Raw genomic sequence first — 27,116 nt, forward strand, 5'->3', positions numbered from 1 at the left:
TGGCGTGCCAGGGCTGGAGGTGCACGGGGAATGAGGGAGGACAGTAGCCATGGGAAGGGTGCACTCTGGGCTCTGGTGGGGGAGGGAGGGTGGAAGGGGGAGGGCGAGACCTGACCTTAGGCAGAGGGGTGAGGGCTAGCTGCCCCCAACAGTGCGTTCACTTGCTGCCCATGTTAGTGCTCTATGAAAGACTTCAGCAAAGAGCCGAAGAGCCCAGGGCAGCGCTAGCCAACAGCTCAATGGCAGGTTTATAAAGCATCTCCCATTCAGGCTTCCCAAAGCATCCAAATCCTGCACACCACTCCCACCCCTTTCTACGGTATCCACGCCCAGCCAGCACCTGCCTGGCCTGGGGGACACCACCCCACTCAGAGCAGCGAGAACCCAGAAAAATCTACTCCCACCCAGCAGACAATGAGCTGATTTGCCTTACAGCTCCATGCACCGTTTTGCAGCAAGCTGTAGGTGAACGTGCACAGCGATGCTACGGTGAGGGCACCAGGACGTGTTCCAGGAGAGGGTGCTGATGCACCTGTAGTGTTGAGAGGCCAGGGGTCGTCACTACTGAATGGCCCGGCGGCCAGCGCAGAGGAGAGCACCACACTGCCCCTGTCCATACAACCCTGGTGTTTGCTGAGGATGCCCTCGCTGAGGCGAGGGCGGCCTATCCCTAGGGCGAAGCTCGCCTACAAGGAGGCCAAATGCCGGCACTAACTGGTACCTCCACATCCCCTGCCAAGGAGTCTTAACTAGGGCCCCCCATTCCAAGCACCCCTTCCTTCCCCACGCCGGCCCTGGAGGGGCAGTGTAGACTCACCATTGATGTAGGTCTGCTCGTGGATCTCGGTGATACTCAGCAGGTTGGCCCCCTGCTGCTTGCAGCTGCTCCACGCCTCCCGCCAGGACAGGGTGGACTGGAAGTTGAACTGGTAGCAGCTGTTGGTCAGGTGATCCTTGTCCCAGAAGGTCTCGCAGTCGTTGCCTATGGGGATTGATGGGAAGTGGGGCAGGGAGAGCCGGGGGTTAACTCTGACCTGCGCGCAGAGCTCCCTGGAGAGCCAGCGGCAGGCGGGCACGTGCCACTAATGACCTGTAGTGCAGCTTCCCTTAGGCTTCCTTCTCATTACAGAGGTTGCAATTTTCTTCCAGGGACACCGCAAAGGCAGGCCGTACCCACTGCAGACCCAAAGGGCTTAGGGCGGTCTCTGACTCTGGCCAGGTGCAAGACCATGGCAAACATCTGCTTGCTACGCTGCATGCAACTGGCCATTACCCCCTTCTCTGAGCCAGGGTTACAGAGCATGATTAACCCTGTGCCCTGCACTGGGCACCTTGCTCTGCCAGGTGTCCCTCTGACTGCCTCAGGACTCACGCAGTTTGGGGCCAGTCGAGTTGAGGAAGGGTCGCAGAATTCAGCTGGGAATCCACCCCCTCACCAGTGCCAAGATGGTATCCCCCATTCAGCTGTATCCCCCACCCCCTCACCAGTGCCAGACTGGTATCCCTGACACAACCCTTCCCTCTGCAATGCCAGGCTGGCATCACCCAAAGAGCCACCTCCACCTGGTACCAGGCCAGTTACTGGACGGGCCAATCGCCACTCACTCTTAATGGGACAGAAGCCCCATCGTTCATCTTTGCCATAATCCTGCGTGGTGGCACACCACACATGCCCATCCTCCCGGCCTGTGCTGGTGCAGTCGTGGAACCACTGGTTGTCATACTTGAAGGGGATGGTGCAGGGTTTCCCATGGGAATTGCCTTGGATGGTGTAAATTTCTGCAGAGAGAAAGAGTGAGAGAATCCTCCCCCTAGCTCGGCCTCTCTTCCTGAGGGACAGAAGGCTGCTGAGGGAAAATGCAATGCAGAGTCCCTGACCCCACCATCATACCTTCAGACAGTGGGACCACTGGGTGCAGCACTGAACTTAGTCTCAGCCCCTTCTCCCCACTGCAGTTCTACAGAACGGCCTCTGCCAGCCCTAGATTTATTATTCTCCCCTTACCAACCCACCCCAGATCTTCCTGCTTTGTTTGTTTGAGCTTTTGGAACCCCTGAGGCCCGACTCTCCATTGCTCTGCACTTGGTGCAAAGCTACTGCTGATTCACACCCACTCCACACTAGCATAAAGAATGACCCAAGATGAAGGGCAGCGGAGAATCGGGCCCTTAGACTGTGTCCACACTAGCACTTTTGGTCGGTAAAACTTTTGTCAGCCAGGGGTGTGAAAAAACACACCCCAACCTACGTAAGTTACACCGGGAGACCTTCCAATGGTGCAGCTGCACTAGAACAGCTGTAAAGTCGCTAGTGTAGACAGAGCCATAGAAGCTGGAGTTTAATTAGGTTTTCACTGCAGGATTCCATTTGTTTCCAAGGGTCTCGGCAGGACGGTGCCTTAAATAACATCGTCATCATCCTGTTTGCCGGTGCTTTGAGATCCTAGGAAGGAAAGATGCAAAATTCTATGGAACATTCCGCTACTTGTATTTCAACTCCCCTGCAGCTTTGGTACAGACCGTTCATTCGTGCAGTGCACAGCTCCCTGGGAGTCAGTCATGCCATTAGCACAAATTTTGACTATATTTATGGGAGGAAAGAAAAATGATTTTAGAAACCCTTATATGTTCTTCCCCCTAGGGATTTCCCAGGCAGCCTGGCCCCTATCCTGTAATGAGACAGACCCTTTTGGAGTCTATTCAAGCCAACAGAATTGGACAAGGGGTGCATGCTAAGGGCCCAATCCAATTCTCATGTATGCTGGCTAGAAGACAGACTTGATGCAAGATATACAGCACCTGGCACAATGGGGTCCTACTCCACGACTGGGCTCCTAGGGGCTACCACAATACAAATAAATAATCCTCCTTTTTGGCCCTAAAAATCTAGGAAGTCAATGAGAGTCTCTCCATTGACTTCAATGGGAACTGGATCAGGCCCTAGCAGATACCAGTGCAGGATCGGGGCCGTGTGCTGTCAGCTGTTTGGGGCAAGGGCTGTTTTATTCAACTCTGGTTAACAAACAATAATAATGATGATAAGACTGAAGACCTCATTTCAAATAGTAATAATGGGCACATGGCTGAATTCTTGCTGACTCCGAGACCCCTACAGCACCTACCACAACAGAACTCTGATCTCAGTAGGCGCCTCTGGGCTCTACTATGATCACAGAACAACAGAGAAACAACCAGAGATCATGGGGATAACGCAGAACCACAGAGCCCTCCCCAGGCATTACCAGAGTAGGGGCTGGAGCACAAATCTTCATGGGTGGTATAAACGCTCCACTGCCCGCCGCGTGCCTGATCTCCTCTCTCGGCAGGAGCCAGGGAGAGGTTCCCTGCCTTGGCGTTCAGATACTGAGAGAGATGCTCCCCTAAGCTCCGGCAGCTCCACCTCATGTTGACGGACTCGCGGTCGCACTCGTAGGTGGCCAGTGACTGCACCGCTGCGGTGGAGTTGATGCCCTGCCAAGCAACCCCAAGGCACTGCATGGTCCCGAGGTTGAAGAGTCGGTTCCGGGAGACCCATTTCCACTGCTGGGCTGGGGCGCTGACGTTGCAGGATTTAGAGACCTTCACTAGGGTGTCCTTGGTCTCCAAGCAGCCCTGCAGCCTGCTGTTGTAAATCAGAAACACCTTGGAATCTGGAAGACAAAGAGAGTAAAGACAGTGAGAAACGATTAGGCCCTGATGTGAACGTGAGCAGCTTCTGCTGTGACACCTGCCTGGACAACAATTACCAGGGCAGTCAATTCCTCTGCTGCGTTGTACAGCGCCTAACACAACAGGGCCTTGCTCTCAGCACGCCCTCTGGGGGATACTGTAACATACACAGTAACAACAGCTGGACTGTGGGTCTGCTCTTGTATAATATATCACACTGCTTTTCAGGGCACTCATGTCTTGGGGTGATGGCTATTTATTCCTTAGTCTCTGCTGCCTAACAGGATAATGAGGAGGTGCATTTTCCCCCACCGACTTGCACAGAAGGATCTCCAAGTGCTTGAAAAACAAGAATTAAGCTTCACAGGATGTCAGCAGGTGAGTTTTAGGTATTAGTAAAGATACAAAGATCCTGGCAAAAAGAAATTTCTTTAACAGGGAAATTAAAGTGTCATTAAAACCCTGAGCTTGCACCGATTGCTCTGACTTCACTAACTGGCCCCAACAACTCAACTGGCCTGTTTAAAGGATGCTAGGTTGCCTTATAACAATGGATTTTAAACTAGCTTTCCACCACTGTAAATACAGCCCAGGTCTCTCTCTTCTTTAGCCAATTCGTTCAAGTCTGAAAAAATATAGCTATGCGGGGAAATAAAATGGCGTTCATCACTTTTATGCACATCTGGGGCCTAGTTTAAAAAAAAAAATATTGGCACACACACAGTACTTTGGGGAAGGTCTCACGAGTTCGGCCCTCCTGATGGAAAACACTCTCGGAAGCAAAGCGAACGACTCATGATACGCGGTGTTAGTTTTTCTTCTCTTTTCCTTATTCTCCATGTCATGTTTGAGGTTTGGTCTTTCTATGCCTTGTTTGTGGGGCTACATTGTACATTTTTTAGTGATTTTCAAAGCGGCCGCAGGACGGAGAGGCTCGATTCAATGGGAACGGAGCGCCTAATCCCAGCCTAAATGAGTTTTGATCATTTGACCATTGGGGAAATACTGGAGGGAAAATGAGTTGCTCAAGACCCCACACGCTACAAGTAAATCTATACTGCAGTTATGCAGCTTGTGTAGACGGACACCAGAGCTAGCCTGGGTATCACAGCAGTATGAGTTTGAGCACAGACTACTGCCTAATTATCCAGGATTCCTGGCAGACACGCACAGCCTGTAACAAAGCTTCAAAGACAGCTACATGAGCCGCAATCACACCCTGTAACAGACGTCCCTAAAGTCAACGGCTGAGCTAGGAAGAGAACCAAGGAGTACCGACCCTGCAGAAGCACCACTCTCTTAAGATAAGTGACACTCTCAGATAGTTGCAGATTGAAACATGACCGCCCTTAGAACTCTCAGAGCTAATAAAACCTTTGTTTTGTCATTGCTAAGGTTGCATTAGAATATAGCCTACCCGCCCAAAACCTTGAAAGCAGGAAAATTAATTCTGGGACATGCCTTCCACACTCCCTGCCACTTTCCCATTGGTTACAACACCGTCAACAACACGACAACCCTCCACAAGACTCTCACTTCCACCTCCAACAGATACTCAAAAGCACAATTTACTGTGTCTGCACTGAACGGTCTCTCTACTGGCAGCTTCAGACTCCGGTGTATCCATGGGCCAGCGTGCCCTGCCGTCACTGAGTGGTCCAGTCACTTGGGAAGTGAATCTGCCTAAAAAACCCTGCTTGGTTTGTGTTAGACTGCAGCTTTCGAGAACTGTGTGAAAATCAGAGGAAACCTACATTTCTCACCAGCTGATGTGCTATGACGTCACTGCTAATGCAGTGGGCTCATCTGGGTGCATTTGTCTCCACCCCCCATCCCCAGTTATAAAGGAGAACGTGCCAAGCTAATACTGTATTAATCTGCATGAGAGGAGCAGCATGTGGCATAGAGCGCGGAATAGAGCATTTCAAATGTCTTGCAAAAGGGGCCGAAAAAACCCAAGACTTTCCAGTAAAAATTTTGAAAAGGAGCGATTTTGGAACTCTGTTCTGGTTTTAATCAACTTATTTTTCCATCGCGAAAAAAATGAATCCTACTCAAGGTTTATACTCTATGGTTAGGGTTTAAGGGAGAGGGTTTATCATCATTTTAATAAGATTTTTACAACAATAATAAAATGTCTTCAAACTTCTATTAAACTGACATTTCCACTCCAAATTAACTATGCTCTTGCAACCAGTTTGCATAACGAAGTTGCAAACAGCTCACAGCATTTAAATAACGTCGTTTTAAACTGACTTGCTGTTGCAAAAATTTTTATAAAATGCTTCTGTTTTTGTAGGACTTAACTATAAATACCATTTTGCGTTCCTCAAGAAGTGATCTAACAGTCCAACTCCCAAGTAGAGATAACACCACAAAGGATATTAAAGTAGGGTCATGTCTACACGGAGCCGTTGTGTGGATTCGAAGGGTATGAACGGCAGAGCACAAACAGCTGCACTGTAATTGCAGTGTGTGGATACTGCTGGCACAAACGAAAAGCAGCGTTCATACAGAGCAGGTCAGAATGACACTCTCTGATGGGCACTGCAAATCAGACCCCGTGAGCGGCACTGCAGCACAGTCCAGACAAGCCCAAGGAAACAAAACAAAATAAAGTGTTAATGTCAAGCTTCCATTGGAGGGGGGAATAAAAGAAAAATCAATGTTTGCTAAGTGGAAAAGGATACAGATTTGAAGAGAAAGAAGGATTGGTTTCTTTCTTTGAGAGAAGTTTCATACACGATGGAGAGAGGAAAAAAATAACTTAGACTAAGATTTAATCATAGGTATTTTTAATAAAAGTCATGGACAGGGTCAGGGGCAAAAACCAAAAAAAATCATGGCCCGTGACCTGTCCATGACTTTTACCATAAATACTCGTGATTGAATCTTGGGGGGGATACTGTGAGGAGGGTGCTGTGTGGGGAGTGAGCCCATAGCACCAGCTGTGAGGAGGAAGCCTGTGGCATCAGCTGTGGGGGGAGCCCCGGGGGGCTTGCTGCCACTCTAGCCATGGTGATGGGGGGAAGCCCCAAGGGACGTGCTGCTGCTCCCGCTGGGGAGCCCCGGGGGCCCACTACTGCTGCGGCTACCACTGGGTGCGGGGATGGGAGCCCCGGGCGACAAGCTGCTGCAGAAGTCACGGAGGTCGCAGGAAGTAACGGAATCCATGACTTCCGTGATCTCCGTAACAAACCCATAATTTTCAAAGTCGATTACTTAAAGTCAGGCACCCAATGCTAGATTCAGGCATCAAATAAGCATTCCGATTTTTAAGATGCTCGCTGTGATGCTGGCAGACCAGGTGCTTGCCCATACCAAGGCCTTGCTGAATGCTGACAAATGCTTAGCTAGAAATCAGTCTGGCCCACCTGTGTGTTAGGACTGCTAAAATAGATGTTAGTGTTTAGACCTGATTAAATGTTTGTAGGCTGCTACATGTATTGATCTCGCTTATGACACCTGCGTCCCTCGGTATAAAGTTATACTGAGGGTTTGCAGTGTGAACCTCTGTAACTGTGTAACACCCCAAACAGGAAAGAAGCACTAATTAATGTAGAGTGCAGGGCCTGCCCACAAGAAAGCCTATTGAAACCAAATGAGCCATTGGGAAACACCGAAAGACAAAGACTTTGTTGATTGTGTCCTCTTCATATGAAGAGGAAACCAGTGCAAACATTTGTCCCATCAGCTTGGACTCTGGGGGAAGGAAATAAAAATTCCTGACCAGAAGTACCTGTATCACTACACTGCTGGGAATTTGGAAAGGGCAATATTTCTAAGCATAAGCAAGGGATCCCCAAGCTGCTTAGCTTGGGCTAGCTACAGAGGACATAGAAAGCTTGCTTATTGCAGCAGTTTCTATTACCTTTCGGGGCGTAAAGCTGACTCATTTGTGAGTGTATGTTTAACTGCTTTAACCTTGTGAATAACTGATTTCTTTTTCTTAGTTAATAAATCTTTAGTTGATTTATTATCGGATTGGCTACAAGTGTCTTGAGTGTCAAGTCTAAGGTGCAATTGACCTGGGTAAGGACTGGTCATTTGGGACTGAGAGTAACCTGAAGATTGCTGTGATTTTTGACGTAAGGTACCATCTATCACAAAGGCAAGTTTGCCTGGGTACAGGGTGGATTTGATTCAAATCAAATTGATTTAAATCATGACATAAATCACTAGTCAGGAAGACATGATTTAATCACGGTTTTCTACATAAAAGTACATTCTTGTTGGTTGTTATAACTGAATACATATTCTTCACAACTCAGAGAGATGTAGGTTTCATTTTTAGAAGGTACACTATATATTTTTAAACAGTGATTTATTTTGAAAACTTTTCAGATTAGTTTTACAGCTATATCAGAAAATGAATGAGTGTTTGGTTATTTCACTTACCAAAGGTAACTGAAGCAGATATTTATGAAGTCACTGGGAGGTGAATTCAAGAGGTTAATCAGTAATATTTGGAGGATTTTCTTGCCATGCTGTATTAGGAGGAGATCACCACCAGACAGACATTTAAATTGTTTTATTTAACTAAAACAAAGTTATGGATTCTGGATTTTTTTCTTCAACAGCAAATATATAATATTTTAACAAAACAAGCATATGTCCCTCCCTTCTCACATCTATCTCCAGACTTCTTCGCCTGTCCAGATCTATTCCGCCCCCAATAGTCTTCTATTCATTGAACTTTTTGAAGCTTTGCACTTTTAGAGAGAGATAAGGGATTGATTCTGTGTACACAAGTTTGCAGAGGGACAATAGGGTTGAGGTCTGTTATTTCTCTCCTCTATATATTAGTTACTTAAAAACATTTTTGCTATTAACAAACATGTTACCTCTGGAGACACATCTCCACAGTTTGAGAACTGCAAAACTAAGTATCTCTGATGGTATCTTCTAGACTAAGCACTGAGTCCCATTGGGTAGATAGAAAGATTAACCTAAATAATCTGTACAGAAGCCCCTGGAACCCCATAAGATTGGGTCCCTAATCCATGAACTACTGGAACTCATTTACAAAACATGTAATGTTTTAAAAAAAGGAATATATTGTCTCAGACTATAGAATTAGACTTTATAATCCCTATTCCACGATGAGATATCTTTGAGCTATAATGTATCTTAATTAAAACTATCTTTAGATAAAATGCTTTTTGAGGAAAAAACCTATCCAAAAAATCCGACTTAAATAAAAAAAAAAATCACTGATTTTTATCCAGCCTGCCCAGGTGGCAGGATAGACCGGAGTGCCCAAGGGGACTGACTGTGACTGCATGGTTAAGCTGCGATAGGGCTTGAGGAGTTCACACTTGTTCCTTGGTTGGCGAAATCTAAGGAGAGAACTCTCAACCAATTTGAGGTTTGTGCCCTGCCTCTTGACAGCCTGCCCTGAGGTTGGGCGTCACGTGACGCTCAGGAGCTGCTCCAGATACTCCGCCTCCACAACCCCGTTGATAATCAATGGGAGTCGTAGAAGCCCCAGTGGAGATCAGGTTATTTTTAATCTAGGGGTCTAAAAAAGACGGATCTAGGTGCTGAGTTTTAGGCAGCCAAGTTTGAAAACATTTGCCCTGAGCTCTAGAAACGTACTTGCTGGTGTCACTTTAAGCTGCTGCCGTTCTGCATTTTTTCAGGCAAGTCTGCAAACAAGACCCGGGGTCTATTTGCCCAATTGAAAGCCAAACCGTCCCTGCTCTGAATTGCGTGAGGCCTGTTGGTGATGCCAAGCTCCTCCCAAAGAGACCCCCAACGCCCGCCATGCAATTCTGTAGTCACATACCCTGCCGTCTCGGCTCCTCCACTCCCAGACATGAATTTAAAGCCTGCGTCCCTGGAGCCCTCAAACAGAAGGAGAAAAAAATCCAAACACTCCCGATAAAGACGCCCTGAAGCTCTTGCCTACGAAACTAAATCTATGAAGAGCTGAACAGGGCCTGAAACGGACAGTGACCTGAGCGTGAACTTTGCGGAAATGCTCTCTGCAGGGAGTCCAGCGGGTGGGCATACCAGATTCACTGGAGCACAAATTCATATCAGTTCTGCTCCTTGGCAGGGAACACAGAGGGGACAGAAGAGAACATGCCCTTTTTTCAGGGACTCCGAAGGAGCAGGAAAGGTGAGTGTCAGGTGACTGCAGGGAATGAACAACATATTCCAACGCCGCAAACGTTTCCACCGGATCCCTCTTGACAAGGCCTGTTACAGTGCACTCATGTCGGACACTGGGGTTTGTTGTTACAGGGGCTCTTTTGGGGATGGGTCAGACATTTCTGAGTGTTAACAGAATAAATAAAAAAAGGCTTAAAGCAGAACCGTGCACAATCTTTGTGCACAAAGCACTAACATCAAGCAGTAGGAATGTCTGACATCAAGAGTGTTTTCAGTATCAGTAGTTCCTTAGGAGCACTGCAGTACCAGTTCCATAATGGTGCTGCAGGAGCTAAAACCGAATTAACAGCACCATATACACAACTTCTGGAGGATGGCAATGGGCAATTACAGCATCTTTATGCGAACCGCACTATACTGGACCGTTGTATGGAAATCCCAGCATCTTTGTATGGAACAGCACCGTCATGCTGCCAATAGATGTACTGTTATAGCTGGCAGTCAATGGCAGGGCATGGCATCAGGACCTGAGTGGTTGCTTGTGTTAAGATAACCTTGAAAACTATCCCAAAAGCTTAATAGTCAAGGGGAAAAATACAGCAGTCAGCGCTGAGAAAAGTGGATTATTAATGACGTTTATTACGACAGCATCTAAGGATCAACCAAGAACAGGACCCCATTAGTCCAGGTGCTGGACACATCCCCTGGCAGACAGGCCATCCCCTAAAGAGCTCTCTGTACAAACGCTTGGGGCAGCGGTACATTGCTGACCTCGCCTGGTGTGGGACAAGCATTCTGCTGGCTGGGAATGGTCAGGAGGGGGTGGGGGAACATGGGAAGGAAGCAGAGTCTCACTGGCTGGGGGAGGCAGGAGAGGTGAGGTGGAAAGATGCTGTTGCTGGGGAAGGCTGTGTGGCTGCTGGGGGTAGAAAAAGAACAAGGGCTTCAATGGCAGATTTATAATCACAGCTAAGAGAGGTGATGTGATCCCAGAGGCAGAGCACTGCACTGGGTCTCCGGAGACGTGGGTTTTATTCCCGGCTCTGACACTGACCTGACGTGTGATCCTGGATGAGTGCCTACACCCCTCAGTGCCGCTGTTTCCTCTCCGAACCTCATCTCTTTGGCCTATTAGACAGTAAGCACTTTGGGGCAGGGAGCGTCTCTTATGTTTGACCAGCACCGAGCACAAATGGGTCCCTGTATCGGTTGGGGGTGGGGATGTGTCTCTAGGCATTACTATATTAACAACAACAAATGGGCAGATTTAGACCAATGGAGTCAATGTCCAGCTACCTGTTGCCGCTTGCATATTAGTGGGGCTGGTGCTTTGCAGCCCTATTAGTGCCACCTCCCATTCCAGGAGGGAAGCTAAAACTGCCCGGCTGCCTGGTCCGAAAGTTTCTCTCTCTCCCCAGCTGAAGCAGGTCCAGTAAAAGACATGGAATCATCCCCCCTTGTCTCTCTAAAGCCTTCTCCGAGTGCCGAAAGAGAAACTGAACTTCACACAGTTCACAGCCCTGTTACAACACTGTCACAGCTGCGTCAGCATGGCCCCTCCAGGGAGCTGCATGGAATTACAGGACAAAAGCAGGTTTAGCCCATGAGTCTGACGTCCTTAATCTGCAAGTGCTTTATGGGGAGCATCTTCCAATTGCTGTGACAGATGTCACATATTCAGTTGCATCTATGTGAACATCCAGATGTTTGCACCTGCAGTTAACTGAAATGAGCATACAGTCGTCCATATGAAGGGACCTGTCTGGACTTGTATACAAACAGCTGGTTTTTTAAATAGCTGGTTGATCAATGCATTCCACCTCCACTAAATGCAGGGTCGAATATCTGGCGGGTGACACCTCCATGGCTTGTCTTGTCTCACACACATTCTGTCCATGATAATATTTAGCACTTATATGGTGCTCTGTTTTCAATGCACTTTACAAACTTTAATTAAACATCCCCCATGGATAGGTGATTATCCCTTCAAACAGATAGGGAAACTGAGGCTGAGCGGTTACCTGACTTGCATTTCCATCTTTGGGCCCAGTCAGCAAAGCACTCTGAGTCCTGGACTAGGTCTCAGGACACCCAGGTTCTATTCCTGACTCTGCCAATGGCTGACCTTGGGCAAGTCACGGCGTGGCTCTGTGCCTCAGTTTCCTCCTCTGCAATATAACGATATTATTTTCAAACCCTACAATTACACTTGGGTCCCATCAGATCCACGTTGGGTTGCAAGGTTCTGCCAGGGCTGCTTCACTGGTACAGTATACCGATATAGCTACACTGGCAAAGCACTACGCTTATGGACACAGTTTCGGGCTAAAATTTTTAAGAGTACCTAAGGCCCAGATTTTTAAGGCTATTTAGGCATTGTTCTGCTCAGTACTGCAAGGCCTAAGCGACTCAGGCCACATCTACACTAGCAATGCTTTGCTGGCGTTGCTGAAATAGTATGCGATACCCACAACGCATTCCTAACATGGACCAGGTTACACTTGCAAAGCTGTGTTTCTGGTGGTACAGTAAAACCATCCCCTGCAAGTTATCCTGGTAAAAGCTTACAGCTGTGCTAGTCTAGCTGGGTCTACGTTAGCGGCTTCGGACGACACAGTCTGTCGACCAAAGATCCCCCCTGAAAGAGCTGTGCTGGTAGTAGTCTCTCGAGTAGACATTGGCTATTCCCGTCCCAGGTTCCCTGCACACACACTGCTCTGCCCATACACCTCAATCCCACTTGCAGCCCCCGCCGCTATTCCCATCCCAGGTTCCCTGCACACATACTGCTCTGCCCATACACCTCAATCCCGCTTCGCAGCCCCCGCCGCTATTCCCGTCCCAGGTTCCCTGCACGCACACTGCTCTGCCTATACACCTCAATCCTGCCCCGCAGCCCATGCTACTATTCCAGTCCTGGGCTTCCCATATCCATCTCTGCCGATGCACCTCAGTCCTGCCCTGCAGCCCCGGTCCCACTATTCCAGTCCTAAATTCATAGATTCCAAGGCCAGAAGAGGCCATTGAGATCACCTCTGTAACATGGGCCACAGAGCTTCCCCAGAACAATTCCTAGAGCAGATCTGGAGCACACAGAGCTCTGCTGACACACCCGCAGCAGGATTTTCCATGCAAAGCAATGGAGTTACATTGGCATAAAACAGTTGTGAGAGAAGAGAAAGAGCCCTTGTCCCTTTTCCAGGGCTTCACTAAGGCTCAGCTCAACTGATAAATGCAGGCTGCTGTTCTGTGTCTAATCCCTGGTTTGTCCAGGTGAAATTCTTTTCCTTGTCCTGTCTTTCCAATGAACACCATGGCTGAACAGGCCAGTGACGCTGTATTGAGACTAAGTGTTGCCACGGCACCAAGTGAAGCTTTACCTTTAAGCCCAGGAGACCTGGGGAGGACGGGAGATGAAGTCAGGTTTCCCTGAAGTGCTTCCTCCCCATCACTCTATTCAGGTCATTACACTGTGCCCATCACCGTGGTACCCGAGTAACTCTCAGTGGTGCATTAAGCAATCTGACTAGCACCTGTTGCCTGTGGGTCATCCTCTCAGGGGAAAACTGGGCATGGATTTCCTAATGGTTTAAAGTTCTTAATTCAGAGTAATGCAGGCTTTGAGGAGAACGATTCAGACACATTCCACACGCAGCAGCTGACTGCTGGCTCCCGCGCAGCCAGGTCTGGCCCGGTCACTCCTGGGATTGGCTTTTGGAAACCCACAGGTAGGTGACATATCCTGCCTCTCTGGATACTGCTCATTGCGGGGCCCCGATCCCGAGAGGTGTTAAGTGTCTTCAGCTCCCACTGACTCCAACATGGGGCAGGGACTGGCCCCATTTCCATCCTCCCCACCAAGGTCTGTTCTGAAGAGCTGTTTTGCTTTTCTATTGTCTCTCATGGCTGAGGTTTACAAAGCTGCCTAAAGAGATGTGAATACCCAGTTCCCGTTAAAACCAATGGGTGTCCAAATCCACCAAGCATCTTTGAGGAAGCTCAGCCTTAAGTTGTGAGCCACAGCCATATGTCACCTAAAGGTCAAAGAAAGCTGTCCAGACCAGAGGGGGACGGCTCGGACCACAAAGGCAGAAAATAACATCTTACTCTAAAAAGAGACAGGCTGGAGGTAGAAAATTATAGCCTGGAGCGTGGGACCCGCCAGTTACAGAGACTCTCCCTGAAAAGGAACAATGGAAAGTTACCTTCAGGCAGCCAATTCCCTTCCACGCTGCGCTGCTCTGGCTTCTGCAACCTTGTGAAGGCACCAGAGAGACGCCGCCTACACAGCCAGGGGGCTGGCTGGACATATCCAGCAATTTTAGCCCTGGTGATTGACGGCCCCAGAGATGGAAGGCCCCAGAGAGTGCTGGCACAGCAAGCTTCCACTTTGCAATCCCAGCAGCACTCCCAGCCGCCGTCCTGCCCTGGAGACACCACTTTCAGGGGTGAGGCGAGTCCAGCTTCCAAGGGCCCATTCACCCCCTGGTGCCTCACTCGGGACTGCCAATAAGCAGAATCCATGAGCGACCAGTGTCAGTACACCTTCACTGGGAACGGGGCTCAGCCCCACAACTGGCTTTGCCTGACTGGGCACCGGCTGACACAAGAGGCAACTGGAGTATCGGTCACCTGTGGGGTCGGAGGAGGGGCAAGGGAAAAATTCAGAAGTTACAAGAGGCAAAGTCCCACGAGAGGGGCACTGTACCTAAGGCTGGGCGTGAGAGGCTCTAACCCTGCTGCTGGCGGCGAAGCCGTCCCAGCAAATCCGTGGAGTGATGGGCCTAGCCGCAAGCAGGGGCTTTACCCTTCATTAAAAGGGCATCAAAACCAACATTTTCAGCCCTGGGTGTCTGAAGACAGACACTTGAATCAGCCACGTGATTTCCAGAGAACCCACCGCTTGCTCACGGACATCGACAGAAATAGCAGAGGTCAGGCCACAGTGGGACACAAGGGGCCTTGCAAAGGCCACCCTGAGAGAACAGACCAAGGCGGAATCCTCCTGGGGAATGTTATTGAGGGGTGGCGGGGGGGGGGGCGGCGGATGTGCAGGTGTCGACAGCAGGGGTCCCTTCCTATCTGCCATCACCAGGCCCCCAACTTCTCCCTCCATTCCCTGCCAGCTCCCATTTACACTCCCCAAAATTTTGGGGGTAACATTTTTCCCTCCAAATCGCCCCCAACCCCTTTGCTAGTGGTAAAATGAAGAAAAGGGCCCACCCTGAAATAAAAGTATTCTATTTTTTTAAAAAACAAACAAACCATTTTTCAGCAAAAACAAATCATGGAAAATTTTCATTTTGGGGGCAAAAAATCCCATTTTTCATCTAAAAATGTTTTTTTTTTTGTACAAAAAATAATTAAGATGTCATCCATGCTAATTAATAATCCTAGATTAAGGAACCCTTTGACTTCAGTCTTCCTGGTAGGCGAGCCGCACACACTGCTCCCACAGGTCACAACAGAGCTGCCTCTCACCAAAACGGCAGGCCCATCCTGCTGCTGGGGCCTTATATAGCTGTCCCAGCTATCCCAGAATGCCCTGCTGCCATGGCAGGACGCACCCACCTTGCTACCTAGTACTTGGGTGCAGCAGTGCTCCTAGGTGCTGACTCCATGGGTGCTTAGCACCCACCGGCAGCCCCCCCACCCCCATCAGTGCCTCTTCCTCCCCCCAGCACTTCCCACCTGCCTGCCAATCAGCACCTCCCCCTCCCTGCCCACACCTTCCACAATCAGCTCTTCTGCAGCATGCAGGAAGCACTGAGAGGGAAGGGAGGGGAGCAAGGGCAGGGGGTGCTCAGTGGAGGGAAGAAGGTGGGGCGTGGGTAGGGCCTTGGAGGAAGGGGCAGCGTTGGGGGGGAGCACCCCCCCCCAGCACATTAGAACGTTGGCACCTATGCACCTAGGCAGCCTTTGTGAAAAAGAAAAGGAGAGAGCCGGCGGCTATGGTGCCCAGCACAGGGATTTGTCATTGTATCGTTCATCCCATATTCACCTGAGTAGAAAACACCAAATGGAGAAATCTGTAATACTATCCCAGGGGCAGTCCTTCCCGGAACAACGCTCCCTCCCAGTGCCCCTTCTTAACACAGGCCTTTTCCAGGCACACAGCTCTGGTGACTCACATTTGCCCACGCTCCCTGCCCGTACAGCTTTGCCAAACTTCAACATTCAAAGTCCTTCCTCTATCTCAAGGTCTGTCTCACCCTGCTGCCAGAGCTGGGATTGCAGCAGGGGCTGGCATGTCCATAACTATTTATCCACACAACACCCCGCCCTGACCGGGCCATGGCCTGGGTGAAGGGCAGAAGGACCGAGCAGGGTACAGCCGGGAGCTCAAAGACAGCAGTGGCTTTTCCTAGGAAGTCTGTGAAGTGCAGGTGATGGAATGTCATGCTTGGCCCTGCCAGCCCCGCGGCATAGGAACGGAGGAATCGTCTTCCCACACAAACAAGAACGGGGACTGCACGACTTACTTCCCTTAGCTCAGACCGTAGGAGAAGGGAAAACAGTAGAAGAAGAGAGGCTGGGGGAGCTCATTGCTTTCCCGAACTCTGAACACCCCGAAAAACACAGACACCCAACGGACACAACTGCCCCACAGCAACTCCTACTGCTTTGATCCCCCGCCTTCCCTCCCCCCCGCAACTCTGCCAAGATACCTCAATCCTACTCGGCAGCACTCCCTGCTATTCAAGTCCTGGGCCCCCAATGAGTCTATTGATGCATCTTAATCCTGACCAGCACCCCCCTGCTATTCCATGCCAGAGCTCTTTCACAGCTCTGCTCAGGCACCTGAAACAGGACTTGCGACAAACCTTCTTGATCCCTCCTTCCTCTCTGGAAGCCCGAGGAGACCAGGCACTTGCACAGAAGTCAGGGATTCAGCACAGGCCACTGTGTGACTGGAGCTCTTCCCCTCCATATGCCTCTTTCCCCCATCTGCCTTGCCTGACTCTTTAGGGGCAGGAACTGTCTCTCATTAGCAGTACATAAAACAGTGGCTCTCAACCTTTCTACAGGACCCCTTTCAGGTGTCTGATTTGTCTTGTGTACCAAACGACTTGCTTACAAAATCGGAGACAGCATACAAAAGTGTCCCAGCACACTATGACAAATTGCTGACATTCTCATCTGTACCATAGAATTATAAAATAAATCAACTAGAATATGATGATTGTCCTTACATTTCAGTCTATAGAGTCATATAAACAAGTCATTGTCTGTATGAAATTTTAGTTTGTACTGACTTTGCTGGTGCTTTTTAAATGTAGCTTGTTGTAAAACTAGGCAAGTATCTAGGTGAGCTGATGTACCCCTGGAAGACCCCTGTGTACTCCCAGGGGTACGTGTACCCACGGTTGAGAACCACTGCTGTAAAGCATCCAGCATGATGGTGCTGTGATCCCAGCTCTAGGTGTTACAGTAACAAAGAACAGTATTAATATCTTACTACCCATTTATCACCCGTTACTCTGCTTTGCTAAACACAACCCTTCTCGTCTTCTTCCCAAGTTCTCTTTCATTTACCTTCCCCCCATATCCTTTTTCCCTCTGCCTCCCTTCCCTCTACATCTTAATTTGCTTACTCTCTTCCTTTCCTTCCACTCATTTAGTGACAAATGCCCCATTCTTAAAAAAACCCACCACCACAGTCAACGTGCCAAACCCACCAGCCTGCCTCAGATCAAGTGCACTGTCCACTCCACCTCCGCCAGTCACATCTCCTCTGGTGGAGTGGGTTAAACTCACTGCATCTGGGTCCACTGCTAGGCCTTCTTCCTAAGGACAAGGGCTGCCATCCAGTCAACCTCACCAATCCTCTGAACTATCAAGCAGCATCTCTTAAGAGATCAGAGTCACAACTGTGCAAAAGTCTCTACTATCAACCAACAGAGAGAAATCAAACAAGGCCCCAAAAGATGGGTTTACAAAAATACCCTCCCAAAACTTCTGAAAGTGGAAGAGCAGCTTAAAATTAACTCTGACAGCCACCTGGGCAGGCAAAGGTCACAGTTGGATGGACGCTAACCAGAGCCTAGGAGGACAGCTGCTTTTCAACGTGTATGCTCTGAATCCTCTGCTAAGCTGTGGGCACGGCCCTGGACCAGCTCCGCCAAAAGGTGTAGGGACAGAGCAGTGCACACACGCACGTCATACAGGGAACGGCCATCTTACCTGGCGCTACAGCATGGCTACCTTATAGCACTGCTCTCTCCCCCAAAGCTAGAGCATTGCACCCGCAGAGAGCCTGACTCAGTAAGAACACCCGTCTCCAGCAGGGGGAGAGCCACTTGTAACCCATTCATAGCCTCAGAGATGAGGAAGACGTATTAAGTTCCACGTTGTTCAGTGCCCCCTTGGGGAATGCAAGATTATTCCCTATATTCCCCCAATATTTTGTTTTGCCTGTTCCCCTAGGGAGATTATTCCACAACCTAATAGTTCTCACTTCCGTGAAATTCTCTACTATTCTCTTTCTTCAACTGTATTACTCCTAGATACACCCTCCTGACCTACTGCAAATGTTCCCTCTCCTTTCTGAGCATTCCCATCCTTCAGATGTATGTGAGTCATCGTATCTCCTCTTGGTCATAATGATTTGGGTTGTCTAAACTTCCCTTTCGTCTCCTCCCACAACCATTGGTGTTGCTCTTCTCTGAACTCCCTCCACCTGGAATATGATCTTCCCAATCGTAACTATCCTGTAGCCTGTACCAACGCTGTACAGACTCAGGGTGGATTTTCAACAGCCTCTTCTGTTCCCAAGGAAGTCAATGATCAGGGCTTTTGTAAAACACCCCAGCTCAGCTGGTGCGGAGCACGAGCTCCTTCTTCCAACAGAGTTTCTGATGGTGAGAAACACAGCTTCGCTGGGCCACAAAGCCACTGCCAAAACTGTTGAAAGTTGCACATAAGAAGCCATTTGCAATGTGCAACGAGAAGTCTCACTGGTCCTACAAAACTCAGAAACAAAGCTGCATGTTCTTGAGTGTTGTCTACTGGAATGCTAGCTGTTTACGTATATACAGACATCTCTCTTTCAGAGCACTCTTGTAACAAAGACATTGTATACTGGCATTTTTTTTTTTTATTTTTTTTTTAAAAAGCCCCTCTGTTTCTCCTTCTGATGGGGCCTGGCAGTGAGTGTGGGGGAGATTTTAAGAAAAAAAAATGCCAGTGTAGAGAAAAGCAAGGAGTGACAGATTACTAGACACTTTCCTCAGTTAACGTGGTTTATGACAGGCTTGGATGGAACAAAACCTAGTGAACGCCCACAGTCTGCAAAGAACTTAAGCAAGTGCTTCAATCCACCCCTCTTCAGCAAAGTGCCTCAGCATACACTGACCTTTGAGCACATGTTGAAGTCCAATTGACTTTATGGGACTTCAGCACATGCTTAGATGCCTTGCTGAACAGGAATGGCCTTAAGCACATACTTTGAGTTAGGCACACACCTAAGTGCTTTGCTGCACGGGGGACAAAGTTAGCAAAAAATGGCATCTTTCCGAGTCCTAGATGTTAAGGCTCAGAGGGTCCATCACAATCCTCTAATCTGACCACCCGCGTAACAGGCCATGGAACCTACCCAGAGATTCCTGCCTCCAGCCCATAACTTCTGGCTGAGCGAGAAGGGATCTTTTAGAAAGACACCCAGTCTCAATGTAAAGACATCAAGTGACAGAGAACCCACCACATCCCTCGGTAAGCTGCTCCATTGGTTAGTTCTCCTCACTGTTAAAAATTTGCACCTTATTTCCAGTGTGAATGTATCTAGCTTCAGCTTCCAGCCACTGAGTCTCACTACGCTTTCGTGAGCTAGACCAAGACCCCACTAGTAAGACATTTTCTCCCCATGTAGGTATTTCCCTACTTGATATCATATTGTCTTTGCATCCGACCCTCCAATCATTCACTTATCAAGAACATTTCCCAGATTTTCCAATCATCTCATCTCAGTTCCAATCAAACGTGCATAGGGGTTTGCCCCAAAACAAGATCTCCTCACACTGCTGACCTCCCCTGGCAAAACTAGTCCAGGGGTGGCCAAAAACTTACTGACTCACCAAGCCACATACAACCATCTTCAGATGTTTGTGAGCCGGGATATGCCTGCTGGGGCTCAGGGCTCCAGCCCTGCGGGAGGCACCTTCTGGGGCTTGGGGCTCCAGCCCCGTGGGGTGTTCCTACAGGGGTTTGGGACTTCAGTTCCGCTCCTACTGACATCCCAAACCCTCCCTCTCAACTGGGCAGAAGCCCTGAGCTCCCCGCACCCCACCAAGTCTGGTAGGTGGAGAATGGGGGGAGGGGGAGAAGTATGGGGATCTTTGTGAAACATCATTTGGCCACCACAATATAGTCCCTGGAACAGAGCCAGATTAAGACCTTTAGAGGCCCTAAGCACTGAAAAGATTATAGTGCCCCCCATACGTAATTCAAAATAAAAACACTATACTGTAAAATTAAATTTTATTTTTTGAAATGACAAAACTTACATGTATGCTGAAATTAAAATAGCTTTTTTCTAGATTTTTTGATTGCAAAATTCTGGATAAGTTCATCGAAGCTGACTTGACAAAGCATGTCCACTTCCATACACGATAGGGAAAGTGAATCAACTCTTTCCTGACATTGTTGTTCTCTGAGGGTTTTTTATTCTTTTCAGCTGAGAAAAAGTATTCTGCGGAGCAGTTAGTAATCGTCAATGTTAGAAAAATACGTAGTGCGATCTCTACATTTGGAAATACACATTGTATTCCGTCTTTCAATGTTGTGTCATTGGCAAAAATCCAACGTGATTTCTCAAATGGCCCAGTGCGGTGTTGACAGTCATTTGGTCCACGATCTCTCCAGTAAGCTACATCACTGGTCCTGAAATCAACCCACATAGCAGGATCTTTTCTCCTATTATTTACAGCATGAGCAGGTTCAGCCTCTGACACATCCACACCTTTTAGAACTCCACCAGGAGTAGGACGATCAGTTACAGTCTCTGATTTCCTCGCATTATTTTGATCTACGTTAGTAGGACGCCTCCTGGTTTAGGTGGGGATAAGTAATCAAAAAAGAACAGAAAAACGGGGGAAGAGTGTGGAGTGGAGTGTAAGGAAGTCTAACAAAGTTCTGATTTTTCCCATGATGACTCCTTCGATGCTTTTTTTGAAATATCAAATTGTTTCTTTCTTTTTAAACTCCTTTTTTTGGTCCCCCCTGATTTGCTGGTGCCCTAAGCACGTGCTTAGTCTGCCTATTGGGTAATCCGGCCCTGCCCTGGAATTAAACAGAAACAAGAGCAGCCAAGTGCAAATACCAACTATCTTCCCAAGAATATTCCTAAGCAGAACTCCAGAACAGCCAATGCAGCAAATGACACTTCTGCGCTACATTCCGACCAGTATATCAACTCAAGGCTGCTGGAAATTTAGGCCACAGTACAATCTGTGCGTCCACGGAGAAGTAAAGAAGAAGAATCAGTCTCAGGACACTGCAAGACCAACTCCATGGATTCGCTGGGTTCCTGTGTAAATGCTTCACCATTTCCCAGTCATGTCGCCATCCTGTCAGAATCCCAAGGAATGCCCTGACTGGCGTCGCTTTCTTTGTCTACATGAATTGGAGTTAGTCCTCCACGAAACAGACTCTGGCAGCGGCTAAGTCACTGGTTCAAATCCAGCACAGGTCAACAGTGACTGCAAGTCGTCACCGTCTTGTTTGGTGGCCTGTGTGAAGCGAAAAGAGCGTAGGGATTTCAGTGCAGATTGCAGTGAGCTGCTGTCTCCTATCACCACAACTGGCAGTAATTTGCCCTCCAACTGGGAGTCCCAGCAAAGAAGTCATTCGGCCTGGAGCTTGAAAATCCCTCTTCTCCACAGAGATTGTCCCATGAGCCCTGATTCTAGGAACACACTCTTTTTGGTTGTTTACACCAGCATTTTTCAAGTTTGCTTTTTCCATTGTCACTGAAAAGCTGCATTCTGTACAAAAAGCATCTTGATGGAAATTTTGCATCCCACTCTTGTCCCTCCAGGTCAAGCCTCAAACAAAAGAACGAGCTGGTAGAGGAAGAACTTTGCCCTCTCTCCTATACCTGCTCTGAGAGTAAATGGCCTTATACTGAAATATAAAGAGCTCCCAAGGGACATCCAGGTGACACTTTTGGCCAGCATGACACGTATTTATTTATTTAAAAAAAGCTTTGTTCAGCGGCACTGAGAACACCAGGCTAACAAGGAACAAAGCAGGGGCTCAGGCTTTTATCTCTCTGGAGGTCTCTGGTTCAGTCCCCAGTATGCTGGCCAGGATGGTGGTCATCACGCAGTGTTGGTTCTGGACAGGGGTATCAGGGCTGATTGCTTATTATTCATTCTTTATATTCCCCAAGGAGCCTGCGCACGTTATTAAAATCTGCTGCATATCCCTGTAATCCACCAGCGCTTTTAGCTCCTGCCATCGAGTGCTGTTACAATGTCCTACCCCTGGCAACATGGAGGTGCCTCACAGCAGCTGCTAAGCGGCGAGGGCTGGATAGAGACTCCACGATCTGGAGTTCTCTTCCTCCCTTTTACACAGTGCAAAGCATCTCAGCTTGCACCGCAGCAAGACAAGGATTAGGGCCAGGCAGGTGCAGAACGGTCATCCCATTGCATGGAGGATTTCAGTATTTCAAAATCTGATTTTGTTCCGAATCCAAATTCTCTGCAAAAGGGAACAGAGCCACAGCTCTGCCTGGGGAATGGCTCCAGAGCCAACGACCCTGGAAGCCCAGCCTGCTAAAAGGGGCAAGCCAGGGAGCTGGGACTTCCAGGCTGTTGGCTCCGTGCTGTCAGCTCACCAGACGGGCTGCTGAGGAGGCAGGCAACTGAGCTGGCAGGAAACCAAGCAGGTTTCTGAGGGGGATCCCGTCGGACAGGCTCTGAGGGAAACCTCCTGGGCTCTGTCATAATTGCGCTGAAATCGTTTCATCCTCTGAAGAACGTTTTTGTTCTGATGAACTGGCAAATTCTGATCAAAAAACGCTTTGTTGGAATGTTCCGAGAGGCTCTGTTGGGGACTTTGCGGCTAGAGCGCTGCGAGCTGGAACAACCGGCCCTTGCTTTTCCAACCAGCACACCACTAACCTTGCAAAGTACAAAGAGCAGGGAGGGCTCCGGACACTCAAGCAGCCCCCGTTCCCCTCCACGGGGATTTCACTTCTTAGCAAGGGCCGTTGGAGAGGTTTGACTTCAAAAGCTCTGTGGCCATAAAGCCGTTTGATGTGTCTTTGGCTGGAGGAGCTTTTATCTGGCTGGTGACACAAGAGAGACTAAAGGGCACTAAAAATTGGTGCCTTCACTGTCCCGCCCTCACCTTCTTTTCTTTGAATTATGCCTTTAACATGAATTCAGGGCCAGATCAGACTCCCTGGACCCTGATGTCCTCTATCCACAACACATAAGCACAGGTAGCGGTATTATAAACTTCTCCTACACTGCCCTGCTAAGATGCCTGACTTGGAAAGACCCCTGCTAGCAGTGAAGGCGGCGGTCTGTCTCCATGGCCAATATGATCCTTGGCCTCTCCACTGGAACTGCCAACAAGGGTGGGCTTTGCTGCTTTGCATGGTGAGCGCTTCTGAGATGGAGACTCCTCTCTGCTTAGAAAGGGCCTGAGGGTAATGAGATATTTGGCAGCATGGCCTGGTGGACAGTGCACTGGGCTGGGACTCAGGAGTCATGGGTTCTATTCCCAGTTCTGCCAGTGGCCTGCTGGGTGACCTTGGGCAAGGTACTTTCCCTGCTCTGTGCCTTGGTCTCCCAAGCTGTAAAACGGGGTAATGATACTGACCTCTTTTGTAAAATGCTTTGAGAGCAACAGATGAAAAGAGATCGATATTATCTGACACAGGTTACCAAATCACCATCAGTTGGTGGCAACTTTGGACAGGTTCAAAAGTGCCTCTGCTCCCAGGGTGAGTGGGAATCTTTCCCAGGTGAGTGCCACCAGCTTCTGTAAAATCTAACTTTCATTAACACAAAAACAAACAAACAAACAAACAAACATTTCTCGCAAAAAAACCTTCCAGGCAGTGGACTGAATGTAAAGCAAAGGAGAGGCATCTGCCTGAACCAGCAAACAGCTCCAGTGTTGCCGCTGCTGCTCTCGGCCTTCCCAGGCTGCAGCAGAGAAGAAATTCATCAGTTACCATATTTTTTCATTGCTCTGCATAACCAGGATGAGTAGTCAGCATGTCAGAGAGGGTGCTCGGTGCATGACAGCCATTCATGTGAATGGAGTCATTTTGTAACCTCCCCATGTTCCCCACCACACTGAACTCTCTCTCACAAACCAGTCACTAATTAGGCACAGAACATTCTGGGTGAAAGCGTGGCCCCACTGAAATCAGTGGCAAAGTTCCCTGTGACTTCAGTGGAGCTGCGATGTCACCCAGTGTTGCTGTAATAAACGGTACACTTGTCTTTCACATAAGGTTCTTAAACTGCCTTCTATCATGAAGAACATAGTCCTTTCCCGCAATTACCACCTACCTTTACTATGATTTATAATTTGTAATATTGTAGGGCCTAGAAGCCCCAGCCATGGATCAGGGCCCCATCACGGTAGGTACTATACAAACACAGCTCTCCAGGTAGCTTAAAATCTAAGAATACCACCAACCTGTTATTTAGTGCATTTCATCTGCAGATCTTCAGGTGCCTTACAAAGCGGATAGATTTCATTGCCCCCGTTTTGGGTAAAACACATCAGCTCCCTGTGCCTCAGTTTCTCCAGCAACCCAGTGGCAAAACTGGAAATTGAATTCGGGTCTCCTGAGTCCCAGTTCAGTGCACTGCCCGCTCAGCCATGCTCCTATCTATGCCTGCAGCACTCAGTAGTCCCAGGCAGTGTCTCCCCTAAGTGCTGGACACATTCAGAGTGATATGGCCATAGACAGAACAATAACGAGTGTTGTGACTGTTTCCTAGAGTTCTTTAAGGTACCTAGAAGCTTCAGTGATTGATGCTGGAAAAAAAGGCGGATTACAGAGATAATTAATTAACCCTGTGAGGTAGGTAAATCACATCATCATTCTACAAATGGAGAAACTGAGGCACAGGTAACACGAGAAATCCATGAGCAAAATATAGAACGCAGTGCGCCCAGCTCCCGGTCCCCCTCGATGCTCCCACCACTCAATGAACCTCCTCCCTTAAGTCCATTCAGGCAGTAGGTTCCTCGCTCTCTTTCCATCCAGGCACGACAGCAGCTAGTACCCACGTGAATTCAAGACTCCCACACAATGTCTCCTAGCAATAACTGCAACCTGCGTCTCAGCGGTACTGCTCGCCTCAGAGCATGGCACACCCAGCACTGCTCGCCCAAAGAGCTGCCTTGCAACTGGAGTTTCGTCTCAGTTGGGGTGCTGGAGTGGCAGCCCCACCGTCCATGCAGAGAATGCAGAGTGCTGCTGGCCAGTGCAGAGGTGTATAATCCTGCGTTTGCCCTTCCTCCCGCCAGGCAGCTAACACCTGCAGGGACCGTACCCCACAACAGGATTTTGGCTGGCTTTTGTGCAGTAGCTGCATGGGGACATCCTTGTGCTCCATGCTCTCCTTGTGTCTATACACAGGGGCTGACCAGAATCTGACTCTCCATCCATCCACAACAAGGTGACAGGCACCTCAAACATATGATTAGTTAGACGGAACCAAGAACATGTCCTTGTTTACTTTCTCCACACCAGTCATGATTGTATAGACCCCTATCATACTCTCCCTTAGTCGTCTCTTTTCGAAGCTGAAAAGTTCCAGTCTTATTAATCTCTCCTCATACGGAAGATGCTCCATACCTCTAATCACTTTTGTTGGCCTTTTCTGAACCTTTTCCAATTCCACCATAATGCAGCCACCTCTGCAATTCTGTTAGAAAGGATTAAACGTGTATAACGGATTTAGACAGACTGTAAGTTCCTTGGGGCAGGGCAGGGACTGTCCATGTCTCCTCATTCTGTGTTTCTAGGGTGCCTGGCACAATAGGATCCTGGTCCACGACAGGAACTCCTAGGCCCTACTGCAATAGAAATAAAACATTAATCTTACGAACCATCTTGTTTCAGGGCACGAGCCAACCGCTGACCTCCAGCGGTCAGGAAAAAACGTCTCGGATGGCAGGTAATTCCATCACTGTCAAAGAAATACATTCTTGCACCTCCCTCGGAAGCGCCTGATGCTGGCCCTGGTGGAGCAGTGGCCACAGCAGTGGGCTGGGACTTGGCAGACGATGGGCACACCGAATCCTGGCAGAGGACACCAGAGCAAGGATCACCCTGGGGTCTTTGATGTCTATGCAGGGTCTCGCTTTGTACATTCTCACCCCCCTGAAAAGCCCTCGCCCGTGGAGCCGCGTGGAACTCACTCCCCTTGTGGCACAAGAGGGGGACTGCACCCACCTTGCAAGATTTGAAGCCGAAGGTCCAGAGAGTTCACCTATTCTTCTCCCTGATGCGGGGACCCTATAAGAGCTAGACACATTGCAGACCCCCTGCTTGGGGAGCCCAGGGGTTAGTGCTCCTAAGGGGACAGACAGGAATGGAGCAGCCAGCAGTTTACCCTGCACAGCCATGGTGTTCAGTAAGCAGCCTCCCCACAGGGTGGGGCAGCTAACCCAGTTCTCAGCTCAGATGCTACTCAATTCTTATGTAGAACCCATGCCAGCCAGTCAGACAGCTGGAAGCCCAACTCCCAACCATTGATAAGAGTTTGACAAACACTGCACTCTGCAAGGACTAAACTCTCCTCTCATCCCAGAGGGGCTCCCTCCTTGGCAGCTCTCCCAATATTCCATGTTTTTCTTCCAGCCCCAGCTCCTGGAGTCATGTGATCATGTGAGAATCTCAGCATTCAATGGGAAAAAAACAGCACATTTTTAGCCATTGTGGGTGCGGAAAAAAAAACTTGAAAACGTCACCCATGCAGGCACAAAGGCTGACAGGCAAACCACAGGGATTACTGTTTGAAAAAAAATCTTGCCGTTTTTAAGCCAACTTCATGATTTTTGGGGACCTGATCGCACAAGGCTGGGGTGCACTGGGGAGGCAGCGTGGGAAAACTGCCGCTGTGCCCACTCCGTAGATTGACATTAGTCCTGTCTCCAGCACCGACACCTTTCAGGCTCCACGTTCTGTAAAAACCCGGAAAATCATCCTAATGTTCTGGGGGTTTTGAAATCTACGTACTGCTTTTATGATGAAACTGCTTCCTAACTGGCCAAGGCACATGGCAGCCTGATCTCAGAGCCTGTCGTGACGCAGTGAGGATGATGGTGAGCAGCTGCTACTGTACTGCATC

General features: G+C 48.9%; 1 protein-coding gene across 1 annotated transcript in view; it reads right to left on the minus strand.

The window, feature by feature from the left end:
- MRC2 (mannose receptor C-type 2) overlaps window positions 1-27,116 on the minus strand; it is an 88,642-nt gene that overhangs the window by 50,201 nt on the left and 11,325 nt on the right. Inside the window, exons 2-4 of the mRNA XM_032805469.2 lie at window positions 3,243-3,650; window positions 1,606-1,779; window positions 818-982 (exon numbers count right to left, since the gene is read on the minus strand). Coding sequence (XP_032661360.1) covers window positions 818-982; window positions 1,606-1,779; window positions 3,243-3,650 — 747 coding nt within the window. The remainder of the gene's footprint in view (window positions 1-817; window positions 983-1,605; window positions 1,780-3,242; window positions 3,651-27,116) is intronic.

The sequence above is a fragment of the Chelonoidis abingdonii genome, chromosome 21 (genome assembly GCF_003597395.2).
Source record: "Chelonoidis abingdonii isolate Lonesome George chromosome 21, CheloAbing_2.0, whole genome shotgun sequence".
NCBI lineage: Eukaryota > Metazoa > Chordata > Testudines > Testudinidae > Chelonoidis > Chelonoidis abingdonii.